This window comes from Echeneis naucrates, chromosome 13, assembly GCF_900963305.1.
Source record: "Echeneis naucrates chromosome 13, fEcheNa1.1, whole genome shotgun sequence".
NCBI lineage: Eukaryota > Metazoa > Chordata > Actinopteri > Carangiformes > Echeneidae > Echeneis > Echeneis naucrates.
Genome location: NC_042523.1, coordinates 4,380,816 through 4,408,079, shown reverse-complemented (window position 1 = coordinate 4,408,079; position 27,264 = coordinate 4,380,816). Strand labels below are relative to the sequence as shown.

Genomic DNA, 27,264 nt, shown 5'->3' with positions numbered 1-27,264 from the left:
TTTGCAGGTTGTTCTGAGTTAATAAACTGATTGGTGTGTGACACCATAAGACTCCAACATTGAACTTTTTCACAATATTCTGAGATACTGAATTTTTGGGTTTTCATTAGCTGTGAGATATAATCATCAACATAAAAAAAAAAAAAAAAATACATTTTAAATGTATTGGTCTGTGTTTAATGAATCTATATAATGTATGAGATTCACTTTTTGAACTGAATTATGGAAATAAATAAACTTTTTGATGATGTTCTAAGTTATTTAGAAATATCTGTATATTCGAGTGGCGTTGTGGCGTTGCAGCGTTGCTCGGGAAAAGAATCCATCCAAAAAGTTCGAGATGTTGTAATGGTTTTGTTAAAAAGCCAAAATCAACCCCAAGAACACCTTGGAGGTGGAGTGATATCAACATCTGCTGAGACGCATGAAGCAGTCCTGTGTTTCAGGGAGAAAATGAAAAAAAAAAAGATTTGCTGAGTCAGAGCAGCTGCCTACTTCACTGTGATAACAGAGCTTTGTACTGCGAGGCTCAAAAACAGGCGGCAGACTGCTGTGACCTCACATCAGTCAGCTGGCCATTTATACAAACACCACAAACAAGACAGTGATTACCTCCTGGGTAAATTAACAGATTGTGGTAATGGTGTGGTCTTGTTGCCAGCAACAATCTTTCACACTCCCAAGGGATATGGCCAAGAATGTCAGGTGTGAGCTTCATATGGACAGCAATTTCCTTTTAAGAGTCAAATATATATACACACATAAACCATTGTGTGAAAATACGTTTTCTTTGTGAAGCTAATCCAAAATGTGGAGGAGAAATGTGCAGAAGTTCCAGCTAAGTGTATTGCAGTTGCAGATCACTCTGCTTTCAGTCTCTGTCCATTTCACCTCAAACCAGCTCCACTGGGGTTCAGATGCGTTAGATGGCAATATGTGCCAAAGTTTCTGTGTACACACAATGACGTGTGAAAGGCATCACATATGGTTATTGTTTGCATTAACTTTCATGACTTCATTTATTTCCTCTGCCAGTTTCTTCTTCACTGACGAGAACCGTTTTGTGACTTACAAGGATTCTCACTTTTTAATTATTATTTTTTTTTTTTAATCTAGGCTGGTTTAGAGTTTATTTTATTCTATGCAGCTACAAAATTACGCATGGAGAAGGATACAATTCTGAGAGTGAGTTGCCAACAAGTCTTACTTTTGGGCCAGGTGAAGTGAACAACAGCTTGTTTTACTGCTCAATGGGAACATAACAACAGAAAAGTAGGATCGAACTGGAAGACATTTCATTCTTCGACTCACAAAAGAGTTTATCAGTGTTGTTTTAACTTCAGCAGGATAGAAAAGTGTTTCCTATCCTGTGAAAACTTTTCCAAAGACTTAATAACACATATGATCTGATCCTGAAAGAATGTTCTGACAAACTTGCAGAAGAAACAGGATCCAGGGTGCCCAACAGCAGCACTGGCTCAGCTGATCAACCCCCCCCCCCCCCTGCTGTGGGAGGGGGAGGACGAGTGACAAGGAGGCGTTCAAGTTCAATTAGGACGGCCCCTAAAGAGCGAGCAGGGAGTCGGACAAAGTGGACAGAGAGGCAGAGAGAACCGGCGGGCAGCGCCTCCACTCATACTGAATGAGCCACGGAAGCAGACATGCACTCTGCAGGGAAGTCGTGGCTGCTGCTTACGGGCTTCATACTGTTTTATGTCATCTACCTGCTGTTAGGAGCGCTGGTCTTCTCCAGCATCGAGCGGCCGATGGAGGACAAGCTGCGGAACGACATGGAAGCCCTGAAGCAGGACTTTCTGAGCCAGAGCTGCGTGAACGCCGCGTCCCTGGAGAAGTTCCTGCTCCAGGTTCTGACGGCCAACAAGTACGGCGTGTCCGTCCTCCAGAACTCCTCCTCCCCGTCCAACTGGGACCTCACATCCTCCATGTTCTTCGCCAACACCCTGGTCACCACTGTCGGTAAGTTTCCTCCCTCCAGCCCGGGGAAACATACGAAGCGCCCGGTGAGAAAAGTCCCAAAGAAAAGAAAGGGACAAAGAAAATAATAACGTAAAACGTCACTTACTCCGCAGACAAACAACGAACTGCTGCGAATAAAAAAAACGCATTAGTTAAATGTGGGTGATGATTTTATGTCTTTTAGTTTGTTTGTTTTTTTGGGCGGGGGGTTTCCACGTGTCATGGATGTTACAGATACGATGCAGCTGTGCAAAAGTTTGAGCTGAGGTGAGAAACGCGAAGCTGACCCTCCCTGGCTGAAAGGAGGCTCCACCTGAAGCACAGTTACCAAGAAAAAGGCCATTTCCGGTTAATTTTACTCCTAAACCTGCTGGTTTCTCAGATGGACATGCTGCTCATGCTGAGGTAAGAGGAAATTGGAAGATGCTGCTGGAGGAGGACAGATTTCACCGCGGGTGTGTGTTGGAGCCAGGTTAGGGACGGGGTCAGCAGTGGTGAGGGGGGGTCCCCTCACTCATCTGCACACCCACACCCGTCCTGGTAAGCCAAACCCAGCTGACCCTAGGTGAGGGGTCGCCAGTTGGCCATTCACGCCTACACTCAAGCATGAGGCAATTAAGAGTCACAGATAACTGTGGGAGGAAGATGGAGCCCCTGGGGGGGGTTGTCCACATAGGGAGGCCATACAAGTGTCACACAGAAAGCCCCAGGAATTGCACCCAGATCCTTCATCCTGTGAAAGTGTCTGTCAGTCAGGAATGGCACAGTTACCAAATTTTCAGTTATATAATTTATTCCATCTTCCATTCAGATCCTAATCACCAACAGCGGGATGCTGTTGAATGAGCAATCTTTTGCTGCTGGGTGTAGCTTGGCACAACCTTACTGTTTATTGGTTATATCAGGCTTAAACTTGATCTTATTACTCATCATGAGTGAACAATATCGTCCCTGAGGGGATGCTAGATTAGGAATCAGACTTCAGACAAATAGCAATTGGGAGAGTGGATTTGGAAAGATATTTACCAGTTGGCGAGAGTCTAAGAAAAGATGCTTTAAAGGTTTCATGGTTGCTCAAGACCAAACACTGGGACATCTCTTCTTTGCTTTTGACTTTTCTCGTAAAAACTGCTTCATGTCAAGCCCTTCAGCTTTGTTTGCACTCATTTTCATCAGTAAGGTTTAAACAGGCTTTAAACAACAGGTACCATGTGATCTGTTGAAACTGATGTTAAAAGTGTCATGCCTGGCCAGAGATGACCACTCTGTCTGCAGCTGTTGCAGCAGAGGCCTAGTGACCTTGTCATAAGATGAAGAATGTATTTATTTAGAGAAAGAATTGTGGCTCAAGCAATAGAATAAGTTTATTTCTGTCCAAACATATAGCATCACCTTGTTTTTATTTGCTTTACTTTAAACCTCCCGAGAAGGCTACTGTGTGCGCGTGCAACATCCTGCTTAACATTTCATTACAAACTTGAATTAATAGCCACTTAGTGCAGCAGCGGTCTAGCCACAGAGCAGTTTGTGGTGCAGTAATACTAGATCACATGCCGGTTGAGTTATTTGATGTAATGACAGAAATAGCATTTGTAGTCTTTAGATTTTGCCTGTGAGGCAGTTCACTGCGTCCTGCAGCAACAGGATGTTAAACAAAAGATAGAACCGCAGGAAACACCTGTCTATCCCAGATGAGAAGCAGTGTGTTTTAATGAGTCATTTCAGGAAAGGGATTTCAGCTATAAATTCAACCATGTATCCAAGAAAGAGAAAAAGAATACACATTACCCTTTAGTCTTTAAAAAAAAAAAAAAAAGAAAGTAATCCAAGAGGAAGTAAAAGAATAACATTCGGGATTTCTTTTGGTGTTTGAAAATCATTTGTCTGATGCTGTAATTTTATTGTGAAGAGCATTACAGAAAAGCAATTTGTTTAATAGAAAGAAAAATAAAGTGTCAATTAGTTTGCCCCAAAGTTGGTTTTAATTATTATTAGGCCGCAATAATAAAATCGATTAAATCGGTTCAGGCACATAGTGATTAATTTTTATTTTTTTTGCTCATTTACTTTCATGTAGTTTTTAAGTTCTCTCTGTTTTATAAAGGAAATGTTTGGACCTTGTGTTCATCTGAAATATTTAATTATATTGGTCAGCAGAACAGTATGCCTTTTTTGAATTTGCAAATTAGCTTGAAATGGTAGCTGCGAAGACGGTCACATTCACAGGCACTTTGCTGCCAAATAGACGCTCACATGGCCGCTGAGGAAATGGTAATTCATGCATGAAGCAGAGCAGAAGTGATGTACGTCTGTTTTACACAATGCATTTATTTCTTTCACAGTGCTTTTTCTTAAATGTCACTTCCTCATATCTTATGGTATGTGCAGCTGATGTATCATATCAAGAGAGCTTTGGTCTGTCAGTGGTGTTTTTGACTTCTCTGAATTTTATCAGTTCAGAACAGCACAAGGGAGAAAAGAGGATCATGCTCATGGCAAATAAACCAGTTTATTAGGTGAAGTGAAACCCAACAATGTCAGTTACAGTCCAGTAACTGTGCAGAAAAACTCTGCAAACAATAGGGAGAACAGCAGCTTGGTTGGCAGTAAAAGTCGTTTTCCAAAGTCAAATTATGGAGTTTACGATTGGGAGCAATTTATGATATACATTATTATTATTATTTTTTTTTTTTTGTACTGTTCATTTATACTGTTGGTGTATTGCTATACTGTCTTTACTGTTGATGTCACCAGCCATCAGACCTCAGCAGCCATTTCGTCCAACACCCGCGATGTAAATGCGTAGCTTTCATGCTTAATGATGTTTGTTAGCGTGACTGCTGAACACTTGAAGAAAGAGATATCCTAACAGATGGTGTGATGAGTCTGAAAAGTACTGCATGACATGAGATGTTGCCTTGTGTCATCACTGTGCACTGAAAATAAAACGCTGCTGATGTGATATAGCAGCTTATGAAAGAGGACATTGGCTGGATTTAATGTAGATTGCTGATTGGTGTTTGATGTTGCATGGTTTTAAGTATCACATTGACACCCTTGAAATTAGTTAGTTGCAGATTTTTCATATTCAAGGCCAGCAGGAGCCAATTCCTTTCAGATGCTAGATATCCAACATCAAGTTTCATTGATTTCAGAAGACGCGAAACATCCAACTGAGTTTATTTAGAATTTTTTTTTTTTTTTTTTTTATATATATATTTTTACTGTTGCAATTGTATTGTTATAATTTTATGGTGCTTCTATGGTGCTTTAATACATTTTCCTTGATGAAGGAGACTGAGATCCATCAGCTACCTGATGGAATGAGGCTTTCCTTTGACAGTTTGAGTACTGTTTTTGAACAAGAGCGGCAATTAGCTGCTGTTATCACTTGTATGACAGGCACAATCAGTCTCTCCCACACACACACACACACACAGGTTATATATTCCTCCTCCACCACCAATCTATCTGTCCTCTTCCTTAATCTCCAGGTTATGGCCACACTACACCTCTGTCTGACACCGGGAAGGCCTTCTCCATCATCTACGCCCTGATAGGAGTCCCCTTCACCATGCTGGTGCTCACCGCCTGCGTTCAGAGGATCATGCACTCTCTGGTCCTCACTCCAGTCGGCCTCCTGCAGCGCTGCGGCATGGAGCCCCGTCTTGCCACCGCAGTCCACTTCCTGTTGCTCCTGATACTGGTGGTGCTGTGCTTCTTCGTGGCACCAGCAGCAGTGTTCAGTGCAGTGGAGGTATCCTGGTCATTCTTAGATGGCATCTACTTCTGTTTCATCTCACTGTGCACCATTGGACTCGGAGATTTTGTTCCAGGGACACAGCCTGGACAGAAGTACAGGCAACTCTATCAGGTCTCTGTCATGGGTGAGTGCTGTTGTTGTTATGTCCTTTCACTATAATCCATTCAAGTCCAGAAAATCTGCGTAATTAATGTCCTGTTTGTTCCCTTCACACTGAATTTCATACTCAAGGGCTAAGAAGGGGGACAAACATTTTATGAATTTTAAACTCCTTTTCAGAAGTTTCAGAAAGAATTTTCCCTAGCTTCCAACCATAACACTGGTTTTCGCTTTTGCTACTTTGTCTTTGTCTCATCAAATTTGATTTGAGATAATTTCATTGCCAAGTTACAATTTATTATTGAAGCCCACGAAACTAATTTGCTCTGTTATGGAAATAGAAAACACTTTTTTCCTCATCATAGAACCAAAGGCATAATTTGCAAGCAGTTTTGTCAAAGTGAATTCCCCAAAATATTCAGTATTATTTGGTGAGCGACACTGAATGTTAAAGGTTTGATGAACTAAACTGATATGAAATACTGTATCACAGGATTTACTTTACATTCATGAAATCTAATGATCAGACACAAATGGCAAAAACGCTTACAGCAGGGAGCCTCTGCAGAGTCTAACAATAATTGTAGTCCTGCTTTTTTTTCTTTTCTTTTTTTTTTTTTTAATTCTGATAGCAGTGAGGATAGGATTACACCTTTTTTAGATGCGTATACCTAGGAGAGCATTTGAAAACCATTTCTATAACCTCTTTCAGGTAGACAACAGTGTGCCATTGGTTGACAGAAGTAGGAGTGCCTGCTTTGTGTGCCAATGTTATATCAGCACAACGTGTGACACAACACAACCAGTAAATTTATTTTCATCAAAAGAATTTTGATGAGAAGGATTTATGATGGCCACTGGCACATAGATTAAATTTAATGAGTTCAACTCAGATCTTCCTTAAGTCCATTTGGTTCACCTCTATTTAGTGTGTAGGTGTAATACTTTATTGACTATATCTGTTACTCTCAATTGGAGACTGGGCCATGATTTGATCAGATGCATAGTCCGTCTGTTTTCCATCTTCTTTTTCCAAACGTCCGGATTTTGCTAAGCACAGCAATTTAAGAGGGCCCATTTGTTCAGGCCCAGCTACTACGCTAACTCTGCATGGATATTTTAGAATATGAATCCATCTGTGCTCAGAGTAGGACAGGAAACAAATAGCTCTATCTGCATTTGTGGTGGGCATGAAGCATTGGAGACTCCTGACCTGTGAACACTGAATGCAAACAATTATGTTGATCCACAGGGAGCATTTGAGAATTGTTTAAAATGTAGAGCTAAGAGCTGATTTGTTTGTTTGGTTGGTTTTATTTATTTATTTATTTATTTATTTATTTTTTTTAATCAGATGAAATGCATGAATGAATAGAAAATATGTTCATAGGAACAGGTTTTTGAAATAAGGTTCCATAAATGGCCTCTGTAATCTCCTTCATCTTGGAGGAATCATATTTTTTCAAATAGTTTATAAATATAAAAATGATCCCATGAATCCTCATTACTATACATCTTCCCACAGGGACAGCACATCCCCGAAAACCTCATTAAAAAATCAATCAGGCATTAGAAATGTCTTGAAATTTCCATCCTGTCATTGTTTTTTTTCACAGGAATGATTGCTGAGAATGTACATGAGAATGTAATCTTCTTCATTCGTGGATTCGTTACAAGGCTAGCAGGAGTCATATGACATGCTTAGTCCAGTGAGGGGTCACACAGACCTGCTACATGCCTACAAACTGTTGCTGAGGCTGACCTGATTTTGAATGGAGGCTCATAACCTAGAGGTCACAGGAACACATTCATGTCTCTGCTTCTTTGTTTTCTTATTTTAGAGGGGGGGAGGGGAGGGGAAAAAAAAATATATATATATATCCCCCTCCCTCTTTAAAATCATAAATATTTAGTATTTTACAGATGATTGTCTTGGGTTGCTGCTGTTGGTGAGAAGCTGATCTTTGCAGCTAACAAGCGCCCCCTTGTGTTAGAAGTAGCACTTCATACTGCATTTCCTGGTTTCTCAGAAATTGAACCACTCTCTCACTTTTATCTATTGAAACTATTGAAATTCAGTCTTCTGTCACTCACTTTGAATTGATTCAGGTTTATGGATAATTTGATGGAAAAGAACTGAAATTAGCTAAGAGGCAAAAGTAAGAGAGTCTGTTAAAGAGCAGTGTGGGAGTCAGTGGTTTAAATTGGAGAGCATTTTCGGCTTTTTAGGTTTTAGTCACATAGCTCTATAGCTAGCAGTGATGGTCTTAAATATCTTAACTATTATCCACCTTAGCTTTAGTTCATCATCTTCTGGGCAACTGCATTTGGGGAGTCATCCACTCAGTAGTGCTGGTCATCCAAGCTGTGATTAAACTGCTGGCAAAGTATCACTTTATGAAACTGAATGTTTCATGCCATGTTTGAGACATGGATAAAGTCATTTGTTTTCTGTGTTGAATGAGCACATAATTAATGAGTCTGTGAAACAAGATTGTACTCTTTAAGGCACACAAGGTGATGTCATGGATAGAAGAATTTTACTTGAAATTCTTCAAACCGCTGTCTACATGTTAAGCAACCATGTGTTGTTCATCAAACTTTACCCAGTTGAGTCTTTGTTCTTGTGTAGATGTCACATGATGGAAGGCGATTTTTACAGTGCAGCTCTTGTGCTGTGTGGTTTCAGTTTAATTGAATTGGGGCTAGAATGATGATGATGTCTGAAAATTAGTGTGCTTTACAGTCAATATCTAACGAACCAATGACTTTAGCCTGCTCTATTCAGGACTCTTGAATTTGTAAAACTTGCTTCTCATATCTTTGTTTAGTCAAACTCATTGCTAAAAATACCCATGGATGAATCTGGTATATGTTTAGATTTAGTATGTGAATGGTTTTTTTTTTTTTGTTTTTTTTGTGTGTGTGTGTTTTTTGTTTTTTTTTTTTTTTTCCTAATGCCTTGATTTGAGTTTGGACAGAGGCCCAGCAGTTCACATGGAGCAGCCATGTTGTTCAGGCTGTATTATATAATAATGATGTAGGTCGAGTCAGATTAATTTAAACTGTCCGTAAAGGTTCATAAAGGGGATTAGGGTCTGACTGCACTTAGTGTGCATTATTCTCACAGCTTGATGAGGTGATATACACAGAAACGAGCGCTGTTTCTTCAGCTTTAGCGCCATGCCATTATAAAAGTAGTTTTTTTTTTTTTTTTTTTTTCTCTATCATGCTTTGTAATGAAATGTTCTATTTCTTGTGAGTAAAATATGAAACTATCAAGATTCCTTAGATGAGAGGAGAATTTCCCCAATAATATTATGAATTTCAGCCTGAATTCAAGACATTTATCATTCTCCATTTCTGTATTTCGGTCCTTCTTCTATCCAGACAGAACAATAGAGTAGATAAAGGCTATAATTTGTTAATATAATGTTCATCCATTTTGTTAGAAGCAATTAAACTCCTACACATTACACAGATTTATACGTAATCTTCATGTAAGGTGCCTCAAGTGTGAAACTGATGGAATGTAAGCAGCAGACATGTTGACACACTGCACCACTAACTGTAAACTTCTTGAAACAGAGTTATGGAGTAGAGGCCTCTGTAATCCAGCACTGTTGAGGGTTGGCCTGTTTTTACAGTGTGAGGTCATTGTTGAGATCCTGAAGTCTGTGGTTATGTGAGCCAGCTCAGTACATACGTGTGAAGGAGAAAAAGCCACAGGAGGGAGGGGGAGAGAGAGAGGGAGAGAGAGGGAGGGGGAGAGAGGGAGAGACGGGGAGAGAGGGAGAGACAGGGAGGGGGAGAGAGGGAGAGACAGGGAGGGAGGGGGAGAGAGGGAGAGACAGGGAGGGAGGGGGAGAGAGGGAGGGAGAGGGAGGGGGAGAGAGGGAGAGGGGGAGGGAGAGAGAGAGGGAGGGGGAGAGGGGGAGGGAGAGAGAGAGAGAGAGGGAGGGAGGGAGGGAGGGAGAGAGAGAGAGAGGGAGGGGGGGAGGGGGAGAGAGAGAGAGAGGGAGGGAGAGAGGGAGGGAGGGGGGGGGAGAGAGAGAGAGAGAGAGAGATTTGGACTGTACTGTATATATTGTGTCCATTTGACACAATATATCAGATGATAAGTTCTGTTATGTTGCTTATTGTGTAATAGCAATGACGGAGAAAACCCAGTAGGACATAAATATACTCTGTCCCACCTGTATCCCCTCCAGCGACCATGGCATTGAACAAATGAGTGATTTTTCTGCTGGTCACAAGTTAACAGTACCATGTGGCTGGAACACCCAGATTATACCAGGGGAAAAAATGTCGGAGAGACAGCTTTAACATTACACTAAATGTTTATTTAAAGTTTGAAAGACTGGATTTTCTGTGCTATTGTAATTTTTGGATTTTAAATTTTTTTTTTCCCCCTACAGTAATTCGACATTACCAGCTCCGACCAAAAGAGCCATCTCATACATGCAGTATCAAACAGAGGGGGGAAAAAAAATAACATGCATTAACAGGCATTTCACCAATTTCTAAACTGGATTGGTTCAGTGAAGGTTTTTTTTTTTTTTTTTTTTTTTTTTTTTAAAGAAAGCTGTTTTAGGTCTTCCAGTCATATCTATGGGACGGCGTCCCAGAGTAGTACATGATTCTGTTGTACAAATGACGACCTGTGACCCCACACACCGTCTCTCTCCCTCTTCCAGTCTACCTTTTCGTAGGTCTGATGATGATGTACCTCTTGCTGCGCACCTTCCATAAAATGGCCGACCTGCACGGCTTGACCACCCTCCTGCAGCTGCCGCGCTGTGAGGAATCTGAGCAAGACGAAGACAGAGAGCCCATCATGGAGACGAACCACGAGGAGCAGACGCCCCGTAACCTGCCTGAAAAAGCTGCCTGTAAGCCCCTTGAGCCAGCATCTCAGCCCTCATACAACACCATCAACAAAGGCTGATTGGAGGCAGTGAACACAGACAGATGCTCTACCTCTGGTGTTCCTTCTGTATCGAACAGTGATGGAACAGCCAGACAGGTGGGCTAAATCTGAAATCTAGTCTTCCTTTTTTTTTTTTTTTTTTTATATCCTCTCTAGCGTCCTTGTAAAACATCCAGAGAGGACAGTCATAATGAGGAATTGAGATGAGATTTGTGAGATTTAGCCTTTTGTAAGACAGCTGCCAAACTGTAGTCCTCGCCTCTTTTTCTGCACAAATAAAAGGACAATCCTAACTTTTCTGCAGCAACACGCCTTAGCCACAGGTTATTGTTTCTTGCAGAAACACTGGTGGTGTTTTCCACAGTCATGTGTTCAACAAACATGATTTATACATAAGGAGCTCAAACCATTAATTTTTGACTGGGTTGTTTTCAGATCACATCTTTCTTGCTTGTATTTTTTCCACTTTGGTTCAAGAAAACAAATATTGTCCTTCTATAATTGTGCTGAAAATGAACTTGGTGCTAAACACAATTTGTGGATACTTGTTTTTATTTAGGTTCCTTCTCCAGCCCCTTCCATCTTATATTTCACTTGGGGCTGAATCACCTAAGGATCATCTAACAGATGTCCTCAGACCTTAAAAGCATTCTCATGAGCACAAGTGATCACAACTGCAGTGAAATGATGCTGTTACAAACTTAGATCACTCTCTCAGTGAAGGACTAATGTGAACCTACACTGAGCATTTCAGTCAACTGGGAACTTAATTGGAACATGTTTTTTGTTTAATCAGATTTCCCCTGTGAGGCTAACCTGTGTCTGGGTCAGCGTGAAAGAGCATAGAGGGAAAAACTGTGTTGTGTCACCCCCTGGTGTCTTTATGTATCTAATGCAACATCTCCAGAAATAATAGATGGGTTTTAAGGTTTGTAATTGTGAGGGGAAAAAAATAAATGTTTCATTGTGTTGACACTGTGGGTGTAATTGATTTTAAGGGAAATGCTAAACTATGAACATTAAGTTTATATTAAATGACGACATTGTGTTGGTAATGTCCGAAGCGAACGCATCGAGACGTTCATGGTGTAGGAAGGAGGAAGTATTTGAGCCCCTCGGCTGTCAGCATCACCAGAAACTAACTGAAAAGAGGGATTCTAAGATATAAGATGAGATTCCGATAGTGGCTCAGGGAACAGACTTTAGATCACGGGTCTCTAACTCCGGTCCTAGAGGGCTACTGTCATGCATGTATCCTGCTCCAACACACCTGATTCAAATGAGTGGCTCCTTATCAGACCTCAGCAGCGTTTGATGACGAGCTTAGCATACTTGTTGGAGCAGGTAACATCTAAAACATGCAGGACAGCAGCTCTCTAGGACCGGCGTTGCAGACCCCTGCTTACGTAACTCAACTACTCAGCCCATTTATCTTTTTAAACAGTACCATAGTTATAAGAACATTTTACTTAGCAAATGCAAAAAAAGAGTGAACAAAAGAAAATCAGATTCTGTTTCTGACAACTCTGTCATGTAACAAATAACACTAAATTATCAGCTAAAGGTTTTTCCTCTTAATCATGTTGTGACCTCAGAGGAAAGCAGAAGCCTTAAAACTCCTGTCATACTGTAAGGATGTAAAGTAAGGACATCCATATGAACTTTCACTGTTGCTGGACACCATCAGCACATTGTTTGTTTACACTCAATGATCAGATGATGAGCTGCTCACACTTGACGCTGAAAACCATTTTGGGTCCAAGCCAAAGAAGAGTGTCTCATCCAATCACCTGGCATGTCAGGCTGATTTCTTAACAATGACTTCACATGTTTACTTAATCTAGTTTAGTTGAATTGTGTATAGAAATATTTTACATGTGCATTTTGCATTTATACACCAATCAGACAAACAGCTTCCTTATTCTTCATACTTGAGAAATTATATTTCCTCAAAATGATAACATCCTGTCCTATGTGTTGCTTTTCTGATCAACTATTTTTACCAATAACAATATTGCACATAATGTAATTTTCTCATTTTATTAAAAATAGTACAGGTAAACAAATGTCTAAAGTCTAAATACATTAAATCAGTACATACGGCCCTTGATTTCAAAACATTAGCATTAAAACATTTGTAGAAAAAATATAACTGCCATTACAGTAAATCAATATACCATTAGTGAATGTCAAATATGGTATGACATTAAATTACTCATCTTGTTAACAAAATATGCCATTTATAAATAGTTTGAGACTGCATCTGCTGTTTGACTAAGGAGTTCTGCATAGAAAACAGTTTTTTTCCCCCCCTAAACGGGATAAAGATTTACACAATAACCTACACTTAACGTGCTTTCTCAAACTATTTATTTTAGTAACTCTCCTGTTGTGCATTTTAGCAGTGTTGGTTTCAAAGAAGTAGCAACATCCATCAACATCAACCTACTATTTGCTTATTTCTTTTAAACAATATTCACTAGCAGAACAATAGGATCCAATGATGTGATTACAGGGAATAATTTGGCTAGCTCTCACATGTAATGTTCCTGCTAAATAAATACAGAATACAACAAACCACATGAAGCCTGACTAGGGTAACCGGACTGAGTTGTAGATTCATGAACCGTCTCAGATAAACCACATGTTCACATGACTAAGAGGTTAAATGCATAATTATTAACAAAAGTGCAATAATTCAGATACAACCAAATAAATCATATGTAAAACAAACAAAAATAAATTGACCTACTGATGTGTTAAAAACTACTTGTGGGGTGAAAGTCATCCAGAGCACAACAGCCAATGTGGCTGAGCCTGTAATACTATTATAAAAACCCACAAGAACAACACATTTGTACAACAGAAACTTTTGTAAAGTGGTTGCACTTTAAATAATGTGACACCTACTGGTGGCAACTCTGCACAAATTTTGTACAATTCACAGTACTGTAAATACTCCGCTCATCTATGTATCTGTTAAAAGGCACTGATATCTCTCTCAGTGCTAACCTGTTGCACAGTCATAACAGAACCACACAAGTTTCCTGAGCTACACAGCTGTGCTCTGACAGAAATGTCACTTCTTCATCTGAATAAGCAGAATGAAAGAGTTGTGCTTTTATCATATTTAAGTATAAACGTTCTCTCTTGCTAATGTAGGAACACAAATAAAACATAATTTTTGCACCTCCATGTGACCCAGATTCTTCTTATGCTTGATCCACTTCATATGACAAATGTAAAAGCTTTCTATCACTAAAACTTATTTTCAGTTTAAAAATCCTTTCACTTTTACTCACACTTCTTTATTCATTTCCGCTGAAATAACTCCAATACAAATATGTGATTCAGGGATTTCTTCAGAGGAGACAAAATTTATACTTTCAGTATTTGCCATTCTACCATCTCTTCCAACCCCTGCCAGATTACATTATCTCAGAACTCACTTATTAACATTTTCACTTAATCTCACCAGCTACTGTTTTTTTTGTTAATTCTAGACAACTTGGAATGTTCAATATGAACACAGCATCAAAAGAAACTGACGCTTTGGGTAACACTACTTGTGTCTCCAGACTTGGAAATTTGACTATATTCTGTTATCCAGTCAGACTCTGCCTTTCTTTGACTCCAATTAGCTGAATCATCCGGGATGTTGTAATAACATAATAACATGCTCTTCAGCAGTTGGCTACATGCAAGCTTGCTGCTTATCTATTAAGAAGGGAAGAAAAAAAAAAGTTTATCTGGACTGATTTTTGACAGATACACAATATATCTCTTTTTGTTTTTGTTTTTTTTTTGCTTTTTTTTTTTTTGCTTTAACAATTCAGTGTTTGTCCACCAATTTACTGAATGGTACTTGGATTTACTTTGTTTTGAGGTGGATTACTCAAAGTGTGATGAAGATGAGCCCATCAGGACTCCACCAGGATCTCCATCAGATGCTCTAACTCAGGTCCTTCTCTAACACAACTATGAAGAGAGAAGGGAGAAGATGGAGAAGAAGAGAGAGAGGGTGCAGATGATGATGAGGAGGACAGTGGGCTAAATGAAGAAAATGAAGGGAGGCACTTCAGATTCTGGTTGAAAGAGAGGGAGAAGGCATGTGAGGACAAAGAAGAGGGAGAGAAAGGTGGCAAGTAGCGGAGGAGATCATCCCCTGCTGGAACTCCACCTCCACTGCCTCTAAGACCAAACGCTCCCATGTCTCTTTCCAGCAGGGAAGTGTCTACATCTTGGAACAGATCCTCCACAGTGAGCTCGCTGAGGTAGTTCGACCTCATCACCTCCATGTTGGTCTCGCGCATTTTGCATTCCTCCAACGGCTCCCAGCTAGCCCCATAACCTCTGACTTCCTGCTTTACCCCTGCCAAACTTCCCTCAGAAGGCCTCAGGTTCTCTAAGGATCTGAGAGGTGTCCTCGGAGCCACCCAAGGGTTCCCATCAATGGTAGAGTCCAGTGCAGTGAGAATGGAGGAAATAGCAGCTGAAAGAGAGGCATCTGGATCCGTCGACATCGTTCCCCAGTCCTCATCTTCCTCTCCAACAGACAGGAGGACGTTTGATGTATCCACCTGGCAGCTTGCAGGACAGCTACTTGTAACACTATTTGAAATATAGTTTGAGGAATCCATAGGGAAACTGGCAAGTGCTGAGTGGCTGTTAGTAAGCACAGCTGCAGAGTGATGCTTTGTGAATATACTCTCCCCCTCTTTCATATGAATTGCAGGTGAAGAGCTAGAGGGCGACACTTCAATATCTTCAGAGGGCACCCAGCAGCTCTCTAGGCTGATCTGCCGCAGTGTGTTGGCTATCAGGACAGACCGCCGCAGGCTTGGTTCAGGTAGCTCCTGGCCATGCTGATACTTGCTCAGGGAAACTGAGAACACAAACTGTCGTTGGCTCTCCCAGGTCCTAGCGCTGCTCCAGTCTGAAACTTCTATATCCTCTGGAAGGAATTTACGCTTCTGCCCCTTCGTGATCATCTTTCAACTGCAAAGGAAAGCATAAACAGTTAAAGTGACCCAGATTACAGGTTACATTTAAATAAAAGTTTAATAAAGTATCTACTGTTAACCTTTTTTGTGGATTTGGTAATACCTTAGTTTTATCATCAAAAATTAATGCAGAATATTCGAAATGTAAACACTCTTACAACCAAAGAAGCATGGAATAATAGGGCTGCACAATTACTCAAACTCTTACTATGACCATATGCAATAATCAAATCGGTAAAATGTGTCAAAACAGTGCCCTGCATTGTTAGCACCATCGCAAATTTCCCTATCCAAGGGCCAAATAAAGGATTATTATCTTAAGCATTGGTGTACTGCACATGTACCACAAATTACAATCCCCACATATAAGGGGAATGTCTGATTTGTGAAATATCAAACTAAACTTGCATCATCATCGATATTTTAAAAATTGCGGGGAAAAAAAAATCTTCCCAATTGAAATAACCCATCACTATAAAACATTATAAAAGGACTGGCGCAGCAAACCAAATAAATAAGAACTTCATTTGTGCTATATCAAGCAATTTCAAACAGCACAATTTAAAAAAAGGGCATCTTATCAAGTATTGGGATGCTTCTGTTGGTTTTTAATCTTTTTTTTTTTTTTTTTTTTTATCCTGCACGATAATAATTTAATCCTGGTTCTAATGTAGTTTCTAATAAAATAATAATCGAGAGTTGCAGTCACAGACTAATACAGCTGATAAAATATAGGCAGTAACATGTATGCTTTGGAATTATAGCTATACATTTGTATGCACATAGTAAGTACAGAACGAATATGAACAGTGTGACCTTCTGCCATCTTTGATCACTGTTTTCTATGAGCTGAGTCATCCAGTGAGCACATCTGTGTTGGGGGTTGCAAATTTAGCTTAATCGTGTAGGAGGGAAACAGAGACCTTCCGGAAGGAAACACTTCAGTAGTCACGTAAATGAGATAAAAATGATTGTTAAAACTCTCCCGATAACTCACAAGATCAACAACCAGCAGGTTAACGTTTAACTTTCAAACTGTTGAAAACGGAGATATCTTTAAACCAACAGACCTGCTCAATCACTTCCCGTGGCTGGAAAGATTCGTTGTAATGTTTCCTTAGCCGGATTCCTCCTCGACTGAGAACACAAATATTAATGTGGTACGAATTTTTCCATCTCATTCAGGAAAGAACTATCGATAAATCGATTTAAAACAGTTTCAAATCTTTCTATGTAAAGCCCCTAAACGTTACAGCTAGTTCCGCTAACCGTCTGCCTCGTTCCTCTCCCGCCCGTGATTTAAGTTTCAAGCCAATGGGTTAGCAGCTGGGGGCTGGAAATAACGAAAGGCATCATGGGTAGTGGAGTTTTATTAAGCTACATTCCATGTATTATGTGGACCTGTCAATTCACCCGTGTCCCGATTAATTGACGCATTAATGCTGAAAACTCGATTGTCTTTCAAGTTATTGTAAAACCTGTCTTATATAATGAACATAATAATAAATGGACAACTGAAGACAGATCATTTAGTACGACAACGTGGGTATAATACAATCGTTATGAAAAGACTTTGCAATGAGCACGTTTTGCCGTTTGAAGTTATATTTGACGTGAGAAAAGACTGAACTTCTGAGAGATAGGCTTTTGCAGTTCGTTCATATATCCTAACGGTCAGAGAGATTTCAAATGTGCACATGAAAGTTAGTAAAGGACAGAGCAGAAACGTCTCCGTCCTGCAGATGTCCACGTCCAGAGGAGAAGTCACTTCCACCGTGATGAGCAGAGTCGGTGTGCCTTCAGTCACTTACCGGACGGCTGCAGTCGTCAGAACACCGAAGTTCTCCTGCAGTCAATTTCCGGACTGTCTGCTCTTTTTTGTTTGATTTTAAATTCCACCACACTAGTTTGGGCCACAAGCAGAGGCAGCCAGCCAGAGAGACTAGGCTCCTCCTCAGCCTGATTATTGGACAGTACAGCAAAACATTGTGTGACGGCACTTCCGCTCGTTTCTTTTCAAAATAAACACAAATAAAGGCAACTGTATGGTATCATTTTATTTCTCATTCGGCTTTTCCCTCTTTGAGGTCATCATGTCAAGTCAGTTCTGTGACTTGCATGATTGATTTGGCTACAGTTTTTTTACCTGATGCCCTTCCTTCAGCAAACCGGGCTTGGGACCAGCCCAAGCCTACCATTGGTTTGCCTTGTGGCTGGGGTTTATGTGTGCAAAGCATGCACTCTACCACTGAGCTATGTCCCAACCCACAATCTTACTCATCACAAAGAAAAATTCAATTATTTTTCTATACTTTAATAACAGACACATCCAATTTGAAGAGCTACAATTAATCCTGAAAATTTCTCATTTCATATCCAAGGGCAATATAGAACATTGCCAAAACTGATGACGACTGGACTCTTAGGTATTTCAATTATACACTACAATCGAAAGCAAAGATGGCTAAAGGGGACTGCTTTTATTTCGAAAGGCTTCGCTGGCATCAAGATGGCGTCGCTTAGTTCGCTTGACTCTCCTAATACTGCCGAGTTACTCAACAGCTCCACAGCTTCCTGTCTGAAGGAGACATGCTGACCAGGTGAACTGCTCTAACTACACCCTTAAGACCATCATCAACCTGGGCTGCACATCGGAGAACCCATTTTTTTTTTTTTTATTAAATTGAATGGCATTGCCCTGTAGAGAAATAGCGCCTCCCTTTGACTTTCTGTTAAAACAACATCTGCCACGTTACTAGCTTGTAGTCAGAGAGAATAGAAAAAAGTAATCTGTTGTAAAGTCGGGTGAGTAACTTACACAGTAGTTTTATAACATTCATGTTGTGTTACTCTTACAATAAAAAGCATTTTGGCATACTCATTTTTCAACAAAGCCTTTGGAACATGTCTTTTATTTTCACAAGCCATAAAAGGAGACCTACTTTCAATAAAAACAGTGATACTATGACATCTTGTTCACTGATGGAAATAATGAGAATAATGTGAAGCTATATACAGTTTGGCACTTTTTTTTTTGGCAATATCTCCCACGTGCCACTTATCATATTATTATTGAAAAATATGACAGACATCACCAATCAAAAGCTGCTCAATCATGATCATGGAACCAGAAACAGGAAATACTTTTTTAAATCAACAAAAATCATTCTTTCATTTCTTTTTCACTCACTTTTCACTGCATGTTTTGCTTCTAATATAGACAATCATGACACACACACATACACGTGTGGAGGGCATAAACTGCGTTTCATCCAGCATTATTTGTATTCTCCCCACACTCCAACAGTCTTGCCATCCCACTCTGAGGTGGATAGACACTTAACGAAGAAATGTCCCAGGTCATGTTTAGAGATGGCTCTTCCTTTTAGCATGTTTTCTGTGGCCTTGTAACTCTCTGTCAGAGGGAGTTTGTCTGGAGGGGGGAATAAAAAAACGATAATTTATATAAACGGCTATGTTTATATGATATATAAATACAGCTCTTTATAATCACAGGATAAAGAGATGTATTACAATGTAAAATAGCAGAAAATTTGTGATAACAGTAAAGCTAATCTGGATTGTATTACTCCCAAATGAGTCTAATCAGACAAGCTGCTTTTGCTTTCCACTTCTGTTTCCAGTGTAAATTATACTTTCTACTGACCATCAATGTGAGGAGGCATGACAGCCACATAATCCAGGCCTGATGTTTTCAGCACTGTGTACATCCTGTCATGGTCCTCTGTGACAGGGACCAGACGGGGCGGGACTTTGGCACGATCCCACAGCAAGAAGGCTGGAAGGGAGGAGGACAGAGATAAAGAAAAAAAGAGTAAAGGGAAGAACAGGTTAAGCACAGAGAGCGAAAGAATGATGCACTGAAGGCAGTGGACACAAAGGACAGTGTTTAAATGTGTAGAGTTGATTACAGACAAAAAGTAGAGGGCTTTACCTTCCTTTATCACGATTGCATAGATGATATTAAATTTTTTACATTTCTCCCTGTTTCATCTATTTTGTTATAATTTCCCTAACTGTGAGTCGTACCTGACATGCAGCCAACCACTTTGCGGATCCCACGAGCCTTCATGGCCTCCACAATGTTCTTGGTGCCTTCAGACATCATGGTGGTAGGGCCTTATAAACACACATTAGAAAAAACATTGGCTATTGATCTGAGGCACCAACATATTCAAAAGTTTTAGGACATAAGCATGTTTCCCAGGTAAACCCATTAACATGGTATGTTTATAGTGCCTGTAAGAAGTAATCACTCCCTTGGATATTTTTTACATTTTATTACTTTTATAAATGAAATTGTATTCATATAAATTGGCCTTTTTCACAAGAATTTACAAAAAATAACTCTTTAATGTCAAAGTCAAAACAGACTTCCACAAAATAATGTCAATTAATAAAAGAAAAAATATGGGTGCATAAATATTCACCCCCTTTAAAGTAGCTGACCTAATTCAACAGAGGTTGAAATGGAGATCACATCATTAATGCTGAGCTTAGCGATAGCTAATAAATACCCAAGTTTACTGCAGAGCCTTTTGACCTGGGTCTAAACGCTAAAATGTTAAAATGCTAAACTTTTTTTTTCATTGAAACATGAAAATGTTGTCCTAGGCAGCCACTGCACATTCTATTTAGTAAGTCACTGTAAATGCTGTCCATTCTTTAATAAACACTATGTTTAAGATTGAATCAAACTAATACAATAATGTGGCACAGGATTATATGCGTTGGAAGTTTTGTGGGGCAAGAAAAAGTTGAACACGCAAGAGTAAACATGTAATTGAAAAAATATAATGTCATTACCAACAAAAATATTAGTTTTTATTAGCCTAGATGATCATTGAACTTGGTTGTTGATTTTCTGTGTGTCTTTGAACTGAATTGTGGAGACATACTGAGGTCGTTCCTGGTGCCGAGGATGATGATAACAGCATCCTGGCCCTCCATGGTCTTTCTCACATCGTCTTTATTCAGTACATCTCCCACCACTACTCTGGATGCCTTATGGTCAGCGGGAAGCCTGGCAGGGTCCCGCACCAGCAGTGTCACATTGTATCCTGCACAGCGGGATGTAGAAATGAAGCAGGAGCACCACATCATCCCACTCATATTTTCACAAATTCAGACTCTATCTTGGCAAAGTCTCATAAATGTCGTGATAATACATCCTTAGGACACTGAAATGTGTGTTTAAATGGTATAACTCTACAAAATCCCTGTTTTAATCTTATATGATATTTTAATGTTTTCTATTAAAGTAATCCGAAAGCGAAAGTGGACAGAAAGTTTGGAGTATTGGACCAACTTACCAGTGATGATTGATTATAAAATTATAAGAAATAAATTGGTTTTGATTTTTCTCTTATAATCAGCAAATTGCTTCATATGATGACTTTTTTTTTGTTTTATGTTGCTCAAATTCAATACAATGAAAATGACTTTTATGGTAAATTAATCTTAGTATTGACTTAATAAGCTCTGCAGACAAGCTGTAGTTGAAAATAGCAGTCAGATTCAGAATCTCTTTTTTTCCAGCAATTGCATCAGCAGGTATTAGACTCTTTCACCAATGACACCCCTCACATTGACCCGTCACATTCACCTGACTACAGAGCAGTAACTACTGTAAACATGGAAACACAAGCAGGAAAATTCACAACATGTTTCCAATGCGTTCAAATTGGACAAAGAACATGCGTCTTCTAAAAAAGCTCTGAAATAACTTTACCACCTCCATGAAGGTGATCCCACCCTTCCTGCACAAGGAAGATAATGAACGGCTTCTACTATCAGCTCTGTGTTTTACAGCCAGCGGTGACTCAGCACAATGCTGACCTACAACGTCAAACACGACTCAACATATTTTCCCCCTTTGGTAAGCAAGAGTAAAGGAAATGAAAATGCTGCTAAATCAAATTAATCATGTGACATGATGTGTGTGATTTTGTGTGTTAGTGAATGTGAAGTGAAAATCTCATAAAATTTGTTCTCAAGAAGCTATTTAAGTATAAAAGTAAAAAATATTACAACTTGTGCCTTCACAAGACGTTCACACGCAGGCAAATTTGGATAAATAAATTAAGGTATCATAAACAAACTCGGAATCCGGGAAAAACAAATTAACAAAAAAAAAAAAAAAAACTTGTTATATTACAATTACAATTTCAAAACTACGACATTAAAGGCTATAACATTCGTTTATTATTAATGGATTACTTATCTAGGCGTCCACGACTTGACCATGTGAACCCTAAAGTTTTTATGATAATGAATAATCATATTTTTGATGAGGTCATCGGCCAGAGCAGTAACTTCAGCCCATCCACTTACTGATATTTCGGCAGCTAACGAACAGGCGGGTGGAAACTTGAAGCAGAGCAGACAGAGCGATTTCTATGCTGCACGCCGCACAGTGATGCTTCTGTGTTTTCGCGTCTGACCGGTAGAACGCACACATATGTTATGACCGTGTTTACTCCGCTCCCGCCGCTCACCTGCAGACACCGCTTGCGGTAGAGTCGCCAGCCCGGTCATTCCCGTGCCTCCAAATATTGCGACGTTTCTGATGGACTCTGACATGGTGTGCATTAAGCGGGCTCCACAACGCGGCAACAACTTGTAGGCTAAACCGATAAACTACAAAATAAACTTTAATATGTAAGGAGACGCTCTTCGGGTAGGCAGGTCCAGAGTCTGACTTCCGCAGCTCATACTCCTCCCACACAGAAAGTTAAAGGGGCCCTGCTCATTGACCACAGTAACTGCCATAGAGACAGAGCGCCTACGTCATACTCCGAAAGCCACGCCCACCGGAGGGGAAAACAATGCCATCAAACGCTGTCCAGTAGTAAGCTCTTAAATCATTATTTCAACATGTCAGGTGAGTATTTTAATACGCTCACTGTACCGGAGAAAAAACGGCACAATGGAAAACTCACATATTTCTCATTGTCCCTTCATTTTAATGGAGAAATGATCCCACTAAACGGATGGAGGTGATATACATCGATATTTACAACTACCTGATGGAGTCCCCCTGTAAGATCATCATTTAACCTAATAAAGATAAAAAGTTAGGCTACATCCACACTACTACATCATCATTTTAAAATAGCTTTTTATAACTTAATGCTCGTAGCTTTATTATCTTTTTTCATAGCTTTATAAAATTTAACATTACACCCCTTATGTTACAAAATATTCTCATAAACGCTTCGCATGAGAAAAGTATCCAGTGAGGGCTAATTGCTTGTTATTTATCTCCCTTTTTGTTAGGAATATACACTCACACAACAATGAAACATTACAGATTTTTGGATACCCATAACTTTTTGTAAGTGGAAACCTCTCGTCTTCCTGCCTGTATCTACTTCTCCTGTCTTTAAGGCTAATTTTTTCAGCTCGGTCGCTTATACAAACTTAGATCAGGGTTCTTTACCCTGTAGCGCACCATACAACACAGCAGCTTTTGGGCATTAGTTTGTGTGTGCTGGCACACGGAGAGTGACAAGAGACACTTTCTCACAACACAAAGTCAATGGTGAGATATTGATTGTTTTCCCTCCAGTGTGGGCGGGGCTTAAATGCGGTCTCTCTCTCTCTCTCTCTCTATTGTGCCGACCCACAATTACGTCACACACTGATTCGTGAAATACCGTTTTAAAGCCTGGAAATTTTTGTTCGTTTGTTTGTTGTTTTTGTAATTGGTTGGGTTTTGTTTTTGTTGTTTTTTAGCCATATCTGGAGATGATGTTGGAGTGGGAACAGTGAGGGTACACTCTGTCAATCATTAGGTAGCCACGCCCCAAAGCATAGCCTGCTGTATGGACACTTTTCATTTAAAGGATGAAACCATATATTAATAAATCGACATCAAGTTATACCCCAAAAAGACCTTAAGTGGGGGGACCATAAAGTCAAAAGGAAACATTTACTAAAGTAATAAATCAAGTGAGAAGTAGGGCCATTCTCACACAGACTTCAATACATTCTGACTTATTTTTACAACCAGTCACCTGCTGGCAGTTATAAGATGTAATGCAGGTTAAAGATGCTTAAACATTTTTCTGATCTAGTGTCTATCTCCACTAGTATATAAAGTCCATGATTACAGTCAAACTGTCAATTTTGCTAAGGTGAATTTTCCAGATGTATGTTTTTTATTTTCTAATTTGGAAGGCACATACTTAATACAGGGGTAATACGTTTTAGGATAGATAGATATTTTATTCAGGTGGACTAATACTTTGATGTACTTAAACACTGCATACATACAGATTATATACTGAAGTTAAAACAAACATAATGTGTCTGTGCAAGGTGTTGGACCACGATATGGACGCAGAACACACAGTTTGAATGATGAACTATACATACACAGGTGACATGTTCACTGGTGATGGTGGGCAGAGGATCCTGGTGATGGCAGAAGCAGTGATAAGCAGGATGTCTGGCATGGAGCAGCTGAGTGCTTTTGTTATTTGCAGCAGGTTAGTGGTGTGGTTACAATCTGACAATGAGCCCATTTAGAGCTGGGGTTCTTTTTCTGGGTTACAACATATACTACACTCATACTACAGTTGAGTCCTGTCCTGTCAAATAGGACAGGACAAGAAATGAATCATTTTGGACACTGTAATTGTAGGTAGTTTTAGCTTAGTTGCAGCTTCGAAGAAGCTATATTGTTAAATTATTTACTTATCTATAGTGAAAATGGGTCACTACTCTTCTCCAGTTTGTCTAGTGCTCTTTCATTCTCTATCCTGGTTGGAGAAAACATGTCAACTGCTTTCAAGCAAATCCTTGATGTAAAACCCTGGAAGCAAATTCTTAGTGTCCTCCGTGTTGTCAGTTGCTGCTTTTCAGTCATTTCTTTGACTTGATTTTCTAAGATTTGATCCACAACAGGTCACCGGTGCCATAGCCTGACCTGTTTGATTAAACAGTTGAAAGTGATTATCCTTTCCTTTCATTCCACGCGGATAATAATTCTACGAAGAAGAAAACAAAATTTGCATAAGTAATATAAACACAATGGGTCTTTATATTCGCAAAAAATATTATTGGCATTTGTTTACAACTCCAATAACATGTCTATGAGTCCAATATGGCAGCAACATTGATGTAGATTCCTGTAACACCCAGTTGGCTTCCATGACAACCAAAATGTATTTCTCACTAAATTTAAGCGATGGGGGTAAGCACACAGTAAGCCGGTCAGGTAGTTGGTCGTTAAGGAGGTTTTCAGTTGATAAACTAATTAGTTCTACCAGGTTCATGACCATGCCAGATGTATGCTAAAGTCAACTCTGTAGTTTAATAATAATGTGTTAGTCCTGGACCAACTTAAATATGGCTAACTAAACTTGAGGTAAATTCAATGTACCCTGTGAAGCATGACACATAAAATAACACATTTTTTTCTTAATTGAAGCGTTCATATGAAATATGAAATATGAAAAAACTCTAGCAATTTACATATTATTATTATTTCTATAACAACTGCAGCACCCATTATAATGATTACAATAATAATAATAATAATACGCGTGTCATATTGTATAGGCCTACATGGGTTTTTCAGGAAAGCAGTAATCTTATAGGAATCTTATAGGATCTTATAGGAAAGACAAATTAGAAACTATGATACAGTTGGCATCATGGGGTTCATATGCTTTGAGTCAAATAGTGAAAAAAGTACTTGCCAAGTGACTTAAAGGAGAATGGAAGGTTTGGATTTCTTCGTTAAAGCACACGTGCTGTTGTAAAATACGGCCTCTTGTGGCTTCAGGCTCGAATGTATCCCTGACCTCCAACCCCCTTCCTTCCTTGCCTCCTTCCCTCCCCCCTCTGCTCGCCGCACTGATGCTGATATTTCTCTCCAGCATCACCAGCAGAGGGGAGGAGGAGGAGGAGGAAGGGAGGTGGTGTCAGGTGGAAACAGCTACCTCTATGGATATCACCACTACCTTCCGCCGGCTCACATCCTCAGCGGCTCCGACAGCGTCTCTTAGCCGCCGGCCACTGCTGCAGGCACGTAGCCCCCTTTTCATGCACCAAGGCGGGGTGTGATTCCACAGACCGCCACCCCCCCACCCCCGCCCCCGTCCCCAAACCCCCGGACTCCTGCTGTAATTGTCCAGACCAACCGCCTCCTCTCGTTGCACGGACTAATAGAGGAAAGAGGAACGTCGGTCTTTTAAGCTGATAAACCGCTGTCATCGATCACGCTCCGAGCCGCCCTGGTGTAAGAGGACAAAACCAACCCCCGGGACAGAAACTGACATTGAGGCTAAAGGTAAGGCCGATGGTGATTCCTTTCTGCAGAGGATGTCGTTTCATTTAGTCATTCCCTGTGTCAGATGAAGGAGTCGAGGTGAATGGTGTTTTTCCACCTTTTCTTTTTTTTTTTTTTGCCTTTGCAGGGATGCCGGCCTGTTTTTTTTTTTTTTTTTTGGGGGGGGGGGTACCGCAGTGATGCGCTGCTTCATGCCTGTTTTTACCGACATGTGTGACAAGATATACGTCTGGAAAAGTACTAATGTCTCCTGTCACAGCTGATTGCCTCATTTGTAAGGATGAATTGACTAAGATGCAGAATAGAGGCCTAGTTAATGGGCTGTGGCATGTTGTTGCATGTTACCGGCTTAGTTTAAGCTTCTGCATTACCATAAAAACTTTACATTACTAATAAATGCAAATATTATTAGTTGCCCTCTTTAGTTGCCCAGATTTGCCTCAATGCAACTACCACCAGTATCTACAGTAACACTCTATCCCTGCAGGAAGTTAGAAGGTGTCTTTGCTCTCACCATGTGACCTCATATTATGTTGCCATTTCAGCCCTTTATGGAATCACTTTGGGAACTGTTTTAGTTCTTTAGGGGTATGACTGTATTGAGATTATTTGTGGAAGACAAGGCCAGCAGCAGCACAAGTCACTTTAGCAACACAAAGAGCCAAAGCGCTGTAAGCCATCCAGTCCTCATGTACTCAGTTTGATTACATCTGCAGTGAAAGACGACTACAGCCTCAGTTTTGCACCAATACCTCAGGCCATTGGATATGGTTGCTGCTCTCGAGCCGGTGAGGTGAGATCATGCAGAGGAGTGTAGCTAATGGTCAGTTGGTGAGCTATAGTGAGTTGCTGCAAAATGTGCGTTTGCCTGTATCTGATGGGAAGGAAAAGAGGAAGACGGGCAAGTCTGCTGTTTTAAAAGGCAGTCACAGTTTTCACCCATTGATATTGCTATGGATGTTTACAGTGGCCAATTATACGCAAACATCATATGTTGACTTTTAGCTTATGGAAGTTAAAGTGTCATCTACAGAGGTTTGCAGTGTGTGTGCGCTGCTTGGTGCCCTATGGTGAATTTATTACATTTTACAGTCCTACATCTTGTGTAGTATCATTGATATTTGTATGATGCAATAATACACAATAATTCAGAAATGTAATAGTATCATAT

The 27,264-nt window shown here is 40.0% G+C and overlaps 3 protein-coding genes across 5 annotated transcripts; 1 reads left to right on the top strand and 2 right to left on the bottom strand.

The window, feature by feature from the left end:
* The first annotated feature begins 1,590 nt into the window (after positions 1-1,590).
* kcnk6 (potassium channel, subfamily K, member 6) lies at positions 1,591-13,950 on the top strand. The gene is made up of 3 exons (XM_029518022.1): positions 1,591-1,977; positions 5,472-5,864; positions 10,537-13,950. Exons 1-3 carry the CDS (start codon positions 1,662-1,664, stop codon positions 10,785-10,787), a joined length of 960 nt encoding a protein of 319 aa, XP_029373882.1. The 5' UTR covers positions 1,591-1,661; the 3' UTR covers positions 10,788-13,950.
* sertad3 (SERTA domain containing 3) lies at positions 12,794-17,718 on the bottom strand. 2 transcript variants are annotated; one of them, XM_029518021.1, is made up of 3 exons: positions 17,584-17,659; positions 16,843-16,909; positions 12,794-15,767 (listed from the first exon to the last, which is right to left on the bottom strand). In XM_029518021.1, the coding sequence occupies exon 3, from the start codon at positions 15,758-15,760 to the stop codon at positions 14,690-14,692; it is 1,071 nt and encodes a 356-aa protein (XP_029373881.1). In that variant the 5' UTR covers positions 15,761-15,767; positions 16,843-16,909; positions 17,584-17,659; the 3' UTR covers positions 12,794-14,689. The 2 variants fall into 2 exon arrangements, with proteins under 2 accessions (XP_029373881.1, XP_029373880.1); XM_029518020.1 differs by lacking the exon at positions 16,843-16,909 and having other exon boundaries at positions 17,584-17,718.
* Positions 17,719-17,914: 196 nt separating this feature from the next.
* On the bottom strand, positions 17,915-22,486 carry blvrb (biliverdin reductase B). Of its 2 annotated transcripts, none has more exons than XM_029517609.1 (5): positions 22,291-22,486; positions 20,692-20,853; positions 19,823-19,912; positions 19,440-19,571; positions 17,915-19,205 (listed from the first exon to the last, which is right to left on the bottom strand). In XM_029517609.1, exons 1-5 carry the CDS (start codon positions 22,382-22,384, stop codon positions 19,051-19,053), a joined length of 633 nt encoding a protein of 210 aa, XP_029373469.1. In that variant the 5' UTR covers positions 22,385-22,486; the 3' UTR covers positions 17,915-19,050. The 2 variants fall into 2 exon arrangements, with proteins under 2 accessions (XP_029373469.1, XP_029373468.1); XM_029517608.1 differs by lacking the exon at positions 22,291-22,486 and adding an exon at positions 22,127-22,266.
* Between the last annotated feature and the right edge of the window lie 4,778 nt (positions 22,487-27,264).